Here is a 12,830-nt window from a genome sequence, read left to right as displayed (position 1 = left end):
CTCCTTAGTTTTGTGCGTAGAGGGCACAGAGAAGGCAACATTTTTCGGTATGAAAGAAAACCCCATTAATTTAGGCATAAAAACCAACAAAAATAAATGTAATTAATGCTGTCAAACGTCATTTTATTTATTAAAAGAAATGGTAGGAAGGAAGCCATTTTGGTAGGTTTTTGAATCAGTTATTGGTAGGAAAGAAGGATTTTCAGTGACAACCCTGATTCTAACCCTGATTAGAAGCGACAAATGTTTTTAGTATGTACGAGTATGTATGTACATGTATGTATGAATGTTTTTCAGATATCACACTTACAAAGTATGAAATGCAAAAGCTGGTTAATTTGAGGAAAGCCCCTATTTACTTAAATGTATATCTGTGGACTTTTGACAAAACAACCGCTGTGCTTTCTGTAAGGTGGAATTTAAAGTAAGTTATAAGGAACTTCCATTTAAAAATTTTACATTTTTATTTAACTTTTATCATCTTGAACTACTCTTAATGACCAAATATAAAAATATCATTCGAGAACTGAATGAATTACTGCCTTGAAGAGAAAACGACCTCACTTAAGAGAAGTTGTTTTGTCAAAAGTCCGCACAGTGTTGCCATTTGATACTATTATTACGTACCAAAACGCCTACCAAATCAGCTTGCAAACTACCGAACTTTTTTTCATCGTTAAAGCTAGTTTTCTTGAATTTACGGGATTTTTAGCACAAATTAACAGCCAACATTAAAACTACACATGTTATTGTTTACAGTATTAGTTAACAATTCATACCAATCTTTAGTGTTAAATAAAAAAAAATCGTGCCTTTAAAAATATTTTGTAAAAAATGTAAATATCTTTGAGATTTATTTCACTCATATCAAACATTTTTTTGTGTGTGAAAAAACAAAATCAGACATTTTATGCATTTCAATCAAATAATTCCCAAATTCGTTTCAATTTGCATACACTCACACTTTTTTTACCAATACACGCACACATTGCAAATTGCCTATTATATATTCTTTCAAGTCGATAGATAATTTCTCGTTCTATTTCAACAGCTGATCGGTCATAGCTTTGGGAAGTGAGTTTTCGTTTGCAGAAAATTGTCTGCTTAATAAAATATAGAAAAAAAACAAAGAAATCTTATACGTGTGGGCAATGTTTTGAACGTGTAAACTCAAATTAAGCGAACAAATTTTAATGCTCAATTCGGTTATATTTTCAAAACATTTATGCCTACCAAAAGGTTCCTCAAACCAACCAAGCTACCAAAGGATAATGAACCTACCAATTTTGGTCCAATTGGACCAAAACGGCAACGCTGAGTCCGCAGAAATAATCTGAGCCAGGAGAATAAGAGAGTAAAAACTCATATTGTCCGATGCTTTTGAAAGGCGGATGTTGTGAGAGTAATGAAATAGAAATTCAAATAAACGATTTGTTCGCTTATTCGGAGATTCACGAATGCTCGCTCGTTTGTTTTTCAGCAGCAATGAAATAAGCAAAACGAAATATTTTGAGTTACCGCTAAAACACAATGCCGGCGAACGGCGAATTTTCGCTGTAAAAATTAAAACACACTGTCGTATATGAGAACGCGCCCAACCAAAGCAAACGACGACAAGTGTTGCCGCGCCGTCTTAAGAAAATGTATCACTGACCAAGCCAAAAATCCAATTTTCTTTTTCTACGTACCCATCTCATATTTCGTCAGAAACTAAACATTTTCAAGAAAAATACATAATTTAACCCATGCTAAGGACTTGAAATACATGTATATATATTTTTTTTCATAAAATCTAAGATTTATAATTTCAATTTTTTTGTGCATAAGTATTTTGCAAAGTAAGTATAATAAATGGTAAGTAATATGTTACATATTTACCTGTACACTCTAAAAAGTGCATGTAAAGCAACTACTGAAAAGTGTCAACCAAAATCTGCATAAATATACGCATAAGATTTTCAAGATTTGATTTTGAACATGAGGTCTTTAAAATATACACATGAAATGTTTAAAATTGCAAAAAAATTTAAACTAAAAAAACATTTATTTATGTGTTATATAATATTGGCTATTTAAATATGAGGCATGCAACCCTGTGTTTGTACCAAACAATCAAGATTGATTGGTAGGTTGTTTAATCAATCCCAACAAAACCCACAAAAAACAATCAGCTGTTCAGCACAAAATGTAAACAAACAAGCAAATACAATAACAATTTCAAGGAACAAGCAGCAGTGCTGCCAATTGTTTGGCATATTTAAAGAAAGTTGATCTGAAACCCAACGAAAACTAAATGGCATTTAAACAACAATCCACAATTAAACTTAAGTGCCGGTTAAATATTCATTTGAAATTGGCCCTTAGTGTACAAGTTTTTTTTTGGTTTCAAAAATGGAGTTTCTTTACGTTTCAGAGCTTAGCTTTTAGTTTTACCTAAATAGCTTAACTAACGGCAGAGATATTTAACTTTGAAGATGAGTACCTTCAATGTTCAACTTTTTTTTATTCACTGTATACGTATACTAAGGACAAATTAGAATATAATTTGTACAACACTTTGAATTTTTACTTGACATTCACGGAAATTTTCAATCTTTGAAGGATTGTGATAGAATTCGCATAATATCACATGACTACAGGGTATCAATAGAATTTCGCACGAATATATATTATACAGTTTATACAGATTTTGACATTTCTAGAACTTGGAACTCCTTGAGGCTCGTCTGAAGTGTTCGCATTCGAAAAGTCCTTAAAAACTCGATTAATTCATCGTCCAACTCGCTCTCAGTTTTATTGTCCAACTCGTCTTCTTCATCGTTCCCCTTTCTTGCGATCAAATTATTACTATTTAGGAAGAAAAGTCAATTACGGTTTCGGTTCAACCATGAAAATTTATAAATTTATTTCATTTGTATAATTTTAACTACATACACTGAGGGAAAAAATATTAAAATCAATCAATTGATCTTGCTATAAGCGTCAACGAAAGTACTGTATATTGGTAAATGTTCAATTCAATTGCACGCATATTACAATTACTGCGTTCGTAATCAAGATAAAAACCGAAAAAAAAGAAATTAATTTGCATATTGCCTGCAGTGGAATTTAAACCCTGACCCTCTCCGGATATCAACAAATTGTGGCTAGCATATTTGCGCACTCGGCTACAGCCAGACACATAAATGTGCTTCCAAATACGGAATTTCCATTAACACCACAGCACGCGATTCGTACGGATAAACATGTACTATGTATGTATGTGTGTGCTGTCCCTACTATGCATGCTTGGGATGCGTATGTACTAAATATGTTAATTTTACGCTTTTTACGATCCCGGGATTTTCGAGAAGTCGTTATCACAATTCCGGGGTCCCGGGATTAGTCCCGGGATTTAGATATTCATTACTTTTCAACAACTTAAATCGAGGAAATTGCGTATATAGTGTTTGAGAAGCTCTCCTACCATAAAATAAATAATAAACAAATGACGTTTTTATTTCTTCTCTCTGACGTCAGGATTTATTTTAAAGGGCTTTGTAATTTCAAAGATATGATTAACTCCAAAAATTGTTTTAAAAAATCAATGAAACGTAGAATAAAAATATGGGTACCAAATTAAAGCGGAAATTTCTTCAGCATTTAGAATAATTAAAACTTTTGGATTCACAAGGACTAGTAGGTAATTTTTCGAGTTTATAAAGTTAGAAGGACGAAATTCGAGGATGTTATCGAGTTTATATCAGTCCTTAACATATAATTTTTTCAAAAACAAATATTGCGAAATTTCAAGGATCAAATTTTAAAAGGACATTTTCAATAGTTACCAATCCTTATGCACCAAAAAATTGAATCTGTTTAAATTCTTCAGAATTTCCTCTTTAATGTTGTACCCATACTTTTTCTCTAGACATATTTCATTGGATTTTTTAAATCATTTTGAATTACTGACGTCGAGAGTGAAAAACTAAAAACGCAATTTTAATATATTTGGCCCATGGTTTCGCGCATAAATACTTATTTTTGGGTGTAAAATTTATCGTACAGTGTTATTTATATCTATAATGAGCTAGACATTTATAAGAAAAATTATAATTATTAAATAAAAAATAAATATAGCCAATACTGGTAAAACAAGGAGTTTCTTGTCATCAGTGCAAATCACAAATCCCGAAAATCCTGGGATTATTTGGGACCTCAAAAAGTGCGGGATCCCGGAACCCCGGGATACCGGGATTAACATTCTTAGTATGTACGCTTACATATGTATGTATATGTATATTAGAGTGGTTCATAAAAACACTCTTTTTGGAAATTCATAAACGCTACATCAGAATATTGTTATTTGTGATTAAAAAGGGACACGTATTTTTTTATTTTGAAAAAAGAAAACAAGTGTTTTAGAAGTCGCGCTGGTCGGTTTTTTATAAAAACGCTGATGTTCACAATTTTTTTTTATTTTCGTGATATGACAAAATGGAGCTAAAAATGTGATTTTTACATATACATAATTATTCTGGTATTATTGGGGAACATTCCCTTAATTACAAACCTGTCTTGGACAGTTAGAAGGGGCCTCGAAAATATGCTCTGGAAAAGATACTGGTAAAATTAAGACGTTGATACTGAACGAGTTGCGCGTTGCCATGGGTTGGCACCTGTTACTAGGGGGTTTCTGGGATTGCTAATTAGGAATCTAAAAGAAGTTTTCCAAAATTCAAAATGGCAGATCCAAAATGGCGAACCATTTTTTTAATTATTGGATCTCTTCGAAACCCAGCACTCGAGAGTTTTTGGGGTAGCTGATTACGAACCTGAAGTCAATTTTTTAAAATTCAAAATGGCGGATCCAATATGGCGATCAAATTAAAAAAAATACTAAAATTAAAACGTTGATACTGAACGTTTTAAACATTGTCAAGGGTTGAAACTCGTTTCCAGTGGGTTTCTGAGCTTGCTGATTATGAATCTTGTGTCAGATTTTCGAAATTCAAAATGGTGGATCCAAAATGGCGACCAACTTAAAAAAAATGATTAGATATGTTTGCAACTCTTAACCGCCATTTTGAATTTTGAAAATCTGATATCCGATTCGTAATCAGCAACGCCAGAAACCCTCTGGAAACGAGTTTCAACCCTTGACAATGTTTAAAACGTTCAGTATCAACGTTTTAATTTTAGTAATTTTTTTTTATTTGATCGCCATATTGGATCCGCCATTTTGAATTTAAAAACATTTACATCAGATTCGTAATCAACAACGCCAAAATCTCTCAAGTGCCGGTTTTCGAACAAATCCAACCATTTTTTATAAAAATGGATCGCCATTTTGGATCCGGCATTTTGAATTTTGAAAACTTCTTTCAGATTCCTAATTAGCACTCCCAGAAACCCCATAGTAACAGGTGCCAACCAATGACAACGCGTAACTCGATCAGTATCAACGTTTTAATTTTACTAGTGTCCTTTCGAGAGCATATTTTCCGGAACTAGGCCCATTCTAACTCTCCAAGACAGGTGTGTAATTAAGAGAATGTTCCCCAATAATGCCAGAGTAATTATATATAAAAACCACAATTTTTGTTGCATTTTAACATGTCAAGAAAATAAGAAAATTGAGCACAACAGCATTTGAATAAAAAAACAGACCAAAATCAAAATAAAAAAAAAACGTTTATTTTTTTTATCACAAATAACAATAATTTGAGGTAGCGTTTATGAATTTCCAAAAAAAAATTTTTTTTTGAACCACTCTAATGTATAATGTATATATCTGGGATGTGAACAGTCAAATAAGTTCGTAATAAATTTTTGTATGAAAATATTATTTTTAAATGCGAACATTTTTAATGATAATCAAATATACATAAAGTATTCATTTATACTATCCATTATTTCCCTCAGTGTACAGTGCACCAAAAAGAAGTGTTGTATATTGAAGGTACTCATCAGTGATCGGACTTAATAAAAATATTGTGTTGTAGATTCTAGAAAGAGACCTGGTAGATTTAGAAAAAATGTGGTAGATCTCAGGTTACGGATCAAACTTTTTAGAAAAATTAAAAAAATTGCAAGGTTTCACCTTAACTGAAAACTTTTTAATTCGAATCTCTAGAAACAACTTTTAGCTTGGGTTTTGCCAACTTTGACAATCCTCAAGTAAAACTAAACAACGCGTTGAAAACTTTAGATGCTAATACTTTCACCATAATCGCAGAGTTTTTACATTTTCTTTATTAGTTCTTTTTATAAATCATATATTTTGCAATTTAACACAATAAAATCACGTTTCCCGACGAAAAATTTTATGTTGAGAAATTGAGAAAATTCACTGTTTGACAGTTTCTTTTCTCCTCCCATTCGGCTTTGTTTACTTTTACTTGAGAAATCTCATCGCCGCCGGGATTGCGAAATCTTGTATACTATCATTCATATTATTAGGGACACGAATTTCGATACGATATGATACCATATCGATATTTTTGCTTTTCGATACCGATACTTTTACTCGAAAGTTTTCAAACGATATTTTTTGGAATCGAGTACTAGAACCCTTGTATCGTATCGAATCGTAAATGTACATTACAAAGTTAATGTGAATAATAATACACTTGTATGACAAAGTATTAGAAATAAAATAAAATTTAAAACTCTGGGAATTGGGCAAGTCTATTTGTATAAAACTTTTTGCTGTAATATTTGAAATATTTAAAGTTAATTTTCCAAATTCCAAAATTTAAAAATGTGTCCTTACTAAAATTTCTATTGAAAGTTTTGCTGTTAATATTGTTTTTAAACATTCCATTTCTTGCAAATCTATGTCGTACTATAACCTTACTTACTTTGGAATTTATATGTAAAGCAATATAGATATATTTTGCGCTTTAAAGTGCAGTAATGTGTACTATCTTAGGTTGGTATGCGGCGCGCCTTCTGTGATGTACTTATTAAAGTGCAAAGTGTTAATTCTTTAATACCCAATGACACCAATATTCAGATTTAATTTTTTGAATTTTGTATCGATATTTGGAATATCGAGTCTTTTTATTACGATATTAATGGGTACCCGATATTTTTAAAGCGATACTTTAAATGAGTACTATATCGATACTTTCGGTTCGATATCATGTCCGTATTTGTTACCACATTGGGTGTGGTCAGCGCACGGGGGAGGATGTGGAAGCAACTTTTCTACATTGTACACGAGGCTTTCCATTTCAATTAGCGACGAATGATTTTGATCATTACCCTTTACAAGGCCAAGATTTTGGTATATATATTTAACTAGCAGAGCTCCCGACGTCGTTCGGGGTAAACAAATCAAAATATAAAACAGTAATACAAATATTCAGTTCAGCATAATTTAAAGGAGACAAACTAATTTCTTTGTTTACATTAAGGCATCTTTATGAGCCGTACTTTTAGCCTTATCATGCTTTAACTAATATAGATTGATCGTCACTTGTACTACAAATCTCGTTCCATTATTACTATTAGGTGGATTAAGGTAACGATCAAATTTCTAAATTAAAATTAGTCTACTATGGTACATTCCGTTTAGCTGCCTATTCGCTTAGCTGTTTTGGTATGGCTGCATTTTTCTGGTAGAATGCTTAATTCGGAAGGAGTGTTATTCATTATGAATTAACCTTTTTCGTTTAACAGCATCGCGGGATTAGTCGATTTAAACGATTTAATCTTTCCATTTCAAAATAATCTAAAGACGGCAATGTTTAAAAACAAAAAAACACAGTTTTAAATATCCGAATTATCTAATAGATGAACACATATATGTATATCCCCCTTTTACAAACTCATTTATATATACTTTACTCTAAACATAGATACCTAAGTCTGAATACCAAATTTCAAGTTCATGTGACTTATGGTTCCCAATTTATGGATGATTAAAAATTCAACGCCTATGGGATGTGCCACGCCCCCTTTTACAAACTCATTTATATATACTTTACTCTAAACATAGATACCTAAGTCTGAATACCAAATTTCAAGTTCATGTGACTTATGGTTCCCAATTTATGGATGATTAAAAATTCAACGCCTATGGGATGTGCCACGCCCCCTTTTACAAACTCATTTATATATACTTTACTCTAAACATAGATACCTAAGTCTGAATACCAAATTTCAAGTTCATGTGACTTATGGTTCCCAATTTATGGATGATTAAAAATTCAACGCCTATGGGATGTGCCACGCCCCCTTTTACAAACTCATTTATATATACCCTCCTATACGCAGCTTCCATTGATATGTCTGCATATCAAATTACAAGTTCGTGTGACTTAAGGTTCCGAAGTTATAGCTGATAAAAAATTCCACGCCTATGGGATGTGCCACGCCCCCTTTTACAAACTCATTTATATATACCCTCCTATACGCAGCTTCCATTGATATGTCTGCATATCAAATTACAAGTTCGTGTGACTTAAGGTTCCGAAGTTATAGCTGATAAAAAATTCCACGCCTATGGGATGTGATACGCCCCCTTCTACAAACTCATTTATATGTCTGTATACCAAATTTCAAGGTCATGTGGCTTATGCTTCCGAAGTTATGGCGGATTAAAAGTTTCACGCCTTGTAGGATCCCAATTTGTTTCACCCTATTACAGGCCCAGGAGTCATGGCAATACTCTTTCAAAATTTTGTTTGATTCTGTCCGTCCGTTTAGGCTGCAACGTGGCACATACGTACATACATACATACATACTTCTACAAATATATAGTAGATTTGGCAGCTGAATCTGCTAGGTATGCTTTTAAAATTTTCCAGTAGTCCATTTAAGTCATGATGCTTTCAATGAAAATTAAATTTCCGATGCTGTTTGTGCCCATCGCTCCTCAAGCCATGACACTGGCACCGACATGTTTTACTTTTTTGTTAGCTACTGCGGATTCTGTTGGATATTCCTTCATTATCGACCAATCCTTCTCTCTGCCTGTGATGTATATATTTTCTTTAGTCTGCCACTTCCTTCTGTTCTTTCCAAATTTCCTTGCTTTTTATATTTTGTTACTTTGTACTGAACAGTAGTGGGCTAATGGTCTGATTATGACAACTTAACGTAACTTACGGCTCTCTCTTAAAAATTCTGTTAAATGGGTGTTGCCGAAACTTAACGTAACTTAAATCTTTTCATTTTGATTCTCTAAGTTCTGCGTTCCGTTAAGTTAAGTTAAGTTGCCATAATCAATCATCATTTACATGGAATCAAAATTACGCGAGCGTCAAATCAGGAGCAAGAGAGTCCTTAAACCTGTCATTTAGGATATATGGGAGAATATATCCCAAAATATTACTCAGAACTTAATTCGCTCTATGAATAGAAAGCTTAGAGCCATGCCAGATCCGAAGGTTGCTAAACAAAATACTAATTTGTATCAGAAAGTTAACTTTTTAACAAGTTAAAAATTTTGAACTTAGTGTAGAAATTTTTTTTTTATTTGCGATAAATCTTTATTGTATCTGTGTTTTATTCATTTGTAGTTTTTCCTTAATAGCCTAACTAACTTGTTTTTTTTTTAGTTCACTGTATATTTAAATGGACTGTTTTAGATACATACTATGTCGTTAAAACAAATGCAAGCACGTTAATTAAAAAGTGAAACTATTTAAATTCTTATGTTATGTGAGCCACCGAACGGACACTGCATCACCACGATGGGTTTTCCTTGAGACATCGAGCCAACAAATCGAAATTCGTGTAGATCGTCAGAAAAAATTGGATTATTTGTTTTACAAAATAATTTGTCAATCTACCCTTTTTGTCAAATTTCTCTTTTTAATTTTTTTTTTAATCAATGACGGTTTATATCAGTGCTGCCACATAGAAGTTAACCGAGTTGGAGTGTTCTTTTGAAGCTCGTTTAGAGAAGAACAGGCCACTATCTGGTGCGATCAAAATAAAACAACCGCCTAAATACAACACATTGTTTAGGTTTGTCTAGAGCTTTACATGCATTGTAGTTATCCTGGTATAAATTGTTTTGTCTTTCTTGAAATTATCAAAGGATAACGGTAGGTTCTCTTTCAGGTTTTCTCTTGCTGGCTTATATTGGAAACAGGTTCTTCAGATATTCGAATTTTTATGATCGATTTTTTCTTTAATCAAAAGTCGTTGTGTCGATATCTCGAAAATTACATAATAGAAAAAAATTATTAAGATTTTCGGGCTCAGCGACAGATTTTACACGGGAATGGGATGCTCTCGTTCTTGGGCTTTTTTTAGCTGTAATCAGGGATCACAAAAACCCCCGAGTTACAAATTTCGAGCGAATTCAGTATATTTTTAAAAACTTCTTCGCCACTTATCGTTTATAAGTTAACATTCGGCATTTTGATTTAAAAAATGCATTATCAAAATCGTAATCAACGATCTAATAACCGGCAATTAACAAATTTCTAGTGAATTCAATCATATCTTAAAAATTTTTCCGCCATACTGAGTTAAAAAAAACGCCACTGATCATTTAAAAGTAAACATTTATACCGATTTTTCTCCGCAACCATTTTCTCAATTCAGTTGACAAAGAATACCTCATACGAGTACATACTTATAAAATTTATTTAATTTTTTTTTCAGTTCGATCGACAATCTTCAATTCGTTTCAGCTCAAGGCGAGCACGTACTTTGGAATCACTTGCTTCTTTATATGAGGTAAAATATTAAATTGGTATTAAAATAACTAACTTAATATTACTAAAAATTACTTAAAAACGATAAAAAATGCAAAAAATATATTTAGAGTTAATATAAACTATTAGGTAGGTACAGTGATTGAGGCAAAAGCTTCCGACATCACATACTACACGGTGAGCTTAAACAAGTTATTATCAAAATTCAAAACAACCACGAAATTTTTTCAAGACTGTACTCTAGGAAAAAAAAGAAGATATTCCAAGCCCGAGTCAAAATCATATATGCAGACCTTTTTGAGAGATTCTGATCTTTCTTAAAAATTGCGTTAATTATCGATAGAACAGTTTTCACGCAACTAAGTACACTAGAATATACATACACATTAGCGTGGGCCTAAAATCCGTTTTTTAGAATTTTGATTGGTAATAGCAAAAATATAGTTCATTATGCTCTAAAACCAATCTGTGCGAGAGATGACAATTTTTGATCAATATCTTTGGCTCGCCCAAGTCCATTAAAGTTCAAGTGCTAAAAAATATTTTCTTAGCTTACTTCGATTCTCAAAAAAAAAGGTCCATATACTAAAAGGACTAATACTTTCAAAGATACTTACAATTTTAGTAAAAAAAAGTATCAACTAATGTATTTATTGGTTTTTATTTTTTGAGCACATTAAACCTTGATGGACTTGGGCGAGCCTAAGATATTATTTTTAGAACATAATGAACCATATTTTTCCTATTACCAATCAAAATTCTAAAAAAGCGGATTTTCGGCCCACGCTAATACACATATGTATCATATATGTCCCCTGCAGTAAAAAGCCAAACCCGTCTGAAGAACTTAAGCGTTCAGCGACATCTGCCTTTGAATTGCCAAAACCAAACATAAAACGCAATTAATTGCTTTTTTTTACAAATATCGGCGGTGACGTCGCGTGAAGACTACCGGTTCTGGTGCTGAGATCGCAGGTTCGAGTCCGCTTGGAGGTGGTTTGGATTTTTAAAATTAATGTAAGTCAAATGAATGTAAGTCATTATTTTTTTTCAATTTAAAAAAAAGATTGAAAATCTAATTAAATCGCAAAAAAAAACACGCATATCGGAAGAACTACTTGTGCCATAAAATAAAAAAAAATAGATAAATAAAAAAATTAATAAAAAAAATGTTCCCTGCGCCAGGGATTTAACCGTGGACCTCAGTACTACCACGACAGTGCTCTGCTCTGTCGTGCATTGCGACTGATGGAGCGCCGCGAGCAAAATGGAATACTTATGATTTTTATGGGTGATAACCTGGAACACCTTTCTGATCAACTGGTATGATGCTACTAGTATTTCCACTAGTAGATGCTGATGCATAGCCTGACAATTGATATCTCGTAGGACATCGCAATGTTAAAAATACCAGTCACTAACATTGAAAAAGGATGGAACGTGAACCAGTTGGGCTGAAAAGAAAACTGGTGGTATTTTAGTTCACAACTAGTAGCTTTCCCTGCAGGGTCGGTGCTATTTTAGATATACCAAGCAATGATGCATTGCTTGAGCAAAACAGTTATGGTACACTCTACTAAGTTTTTGGAAAATATTTATATACCTTAAATAATCGAACCCAGTAAGAAGCTTGAAATGCTGGCCGACAGGAAGAATGCCCGAAAATTTTACCAGAGGACTTAAGGAAGGTTTCAAGACCAGGGCGTACTCCTGTGAGAACAACTATAGCGACCTATTAACCGATGTTCAGAACGTACTTAAATTATGGAGGGAATACTTTTCCACCCCACTGAATGGTAGCAGCACGGAAAGTTGTGGAGAAGAAGAACCCGAGCCCGCAGTCGATGATGACGGAGTCGACGTTCCACCGCCTGACTATGAAGAGGTACGAATAGCAACAACGCGGCTGAAAAACAACAAAGAGCAGCTGAAGCTGACAGCCTGCCAGCTGAGCTATTCAAATACGGCGGCGAGGAGTTGATAAGGTGAATGCATCAACTCTTGTGCAGAATATAGTCAGGTGAACGCATGCCCGACGACTGGAATTTAAGTGTGCTCTCCCAAATCCACAAGAAAGGCGACCCCGCCATTCGCGCCAACTACCGCGGGATCAGCCTTCTAAGCATAGGTTACAAGGTCTTATCGAGCGTATTGTGTGAAAGACTGAAGCC

The 12,830-nt window shown here is 33.4% G+C and overlaps 1 protein-coding gene across 1 annotated transcript in view; it reads left to right on the top strand.

Annotated features, from left to right (window-relative positions):
• LOC108359395 (MAGUK p55 subfamily member 6-like) overlaps positions 1-12,830 on the top strand; it is a 165,348-nt gene that overhangs the window by 12,980 nt on the left and 139,538 nt on the right. The window contains exon 3 of the mRNA XM_017611245.1: positions 10,607-10,681. Within this exon, the coding sequence (XP_017466734.1) occupies positions 10,607-10,681 (75 nt within the window). The remainder of the gene's footprint in view (positions 1-10,606; positions 10,682-12,830) is intronic.

The sequence above is a fragment of the Rhagoletis zephyria genome, unplaced genomic scaffold (genome assembly GCF_001687245.7).
Source record: "Rhagoletis zephyria isolate East Lansing unplaced genomic scaffold, Rhagoletis_zephyria_1.1 Rzeph_scaffold_00382, whole genome shotgun sequence".
NCBI lineage: Eukaryota > Metazoa > Arthropoda > Insecta > Diptera > Tephritidae > Rhagoletis > Rhagoletis zephyria.
This window is presented reverse-complemented; position numbering and strand designations above follow the sequence as displayed.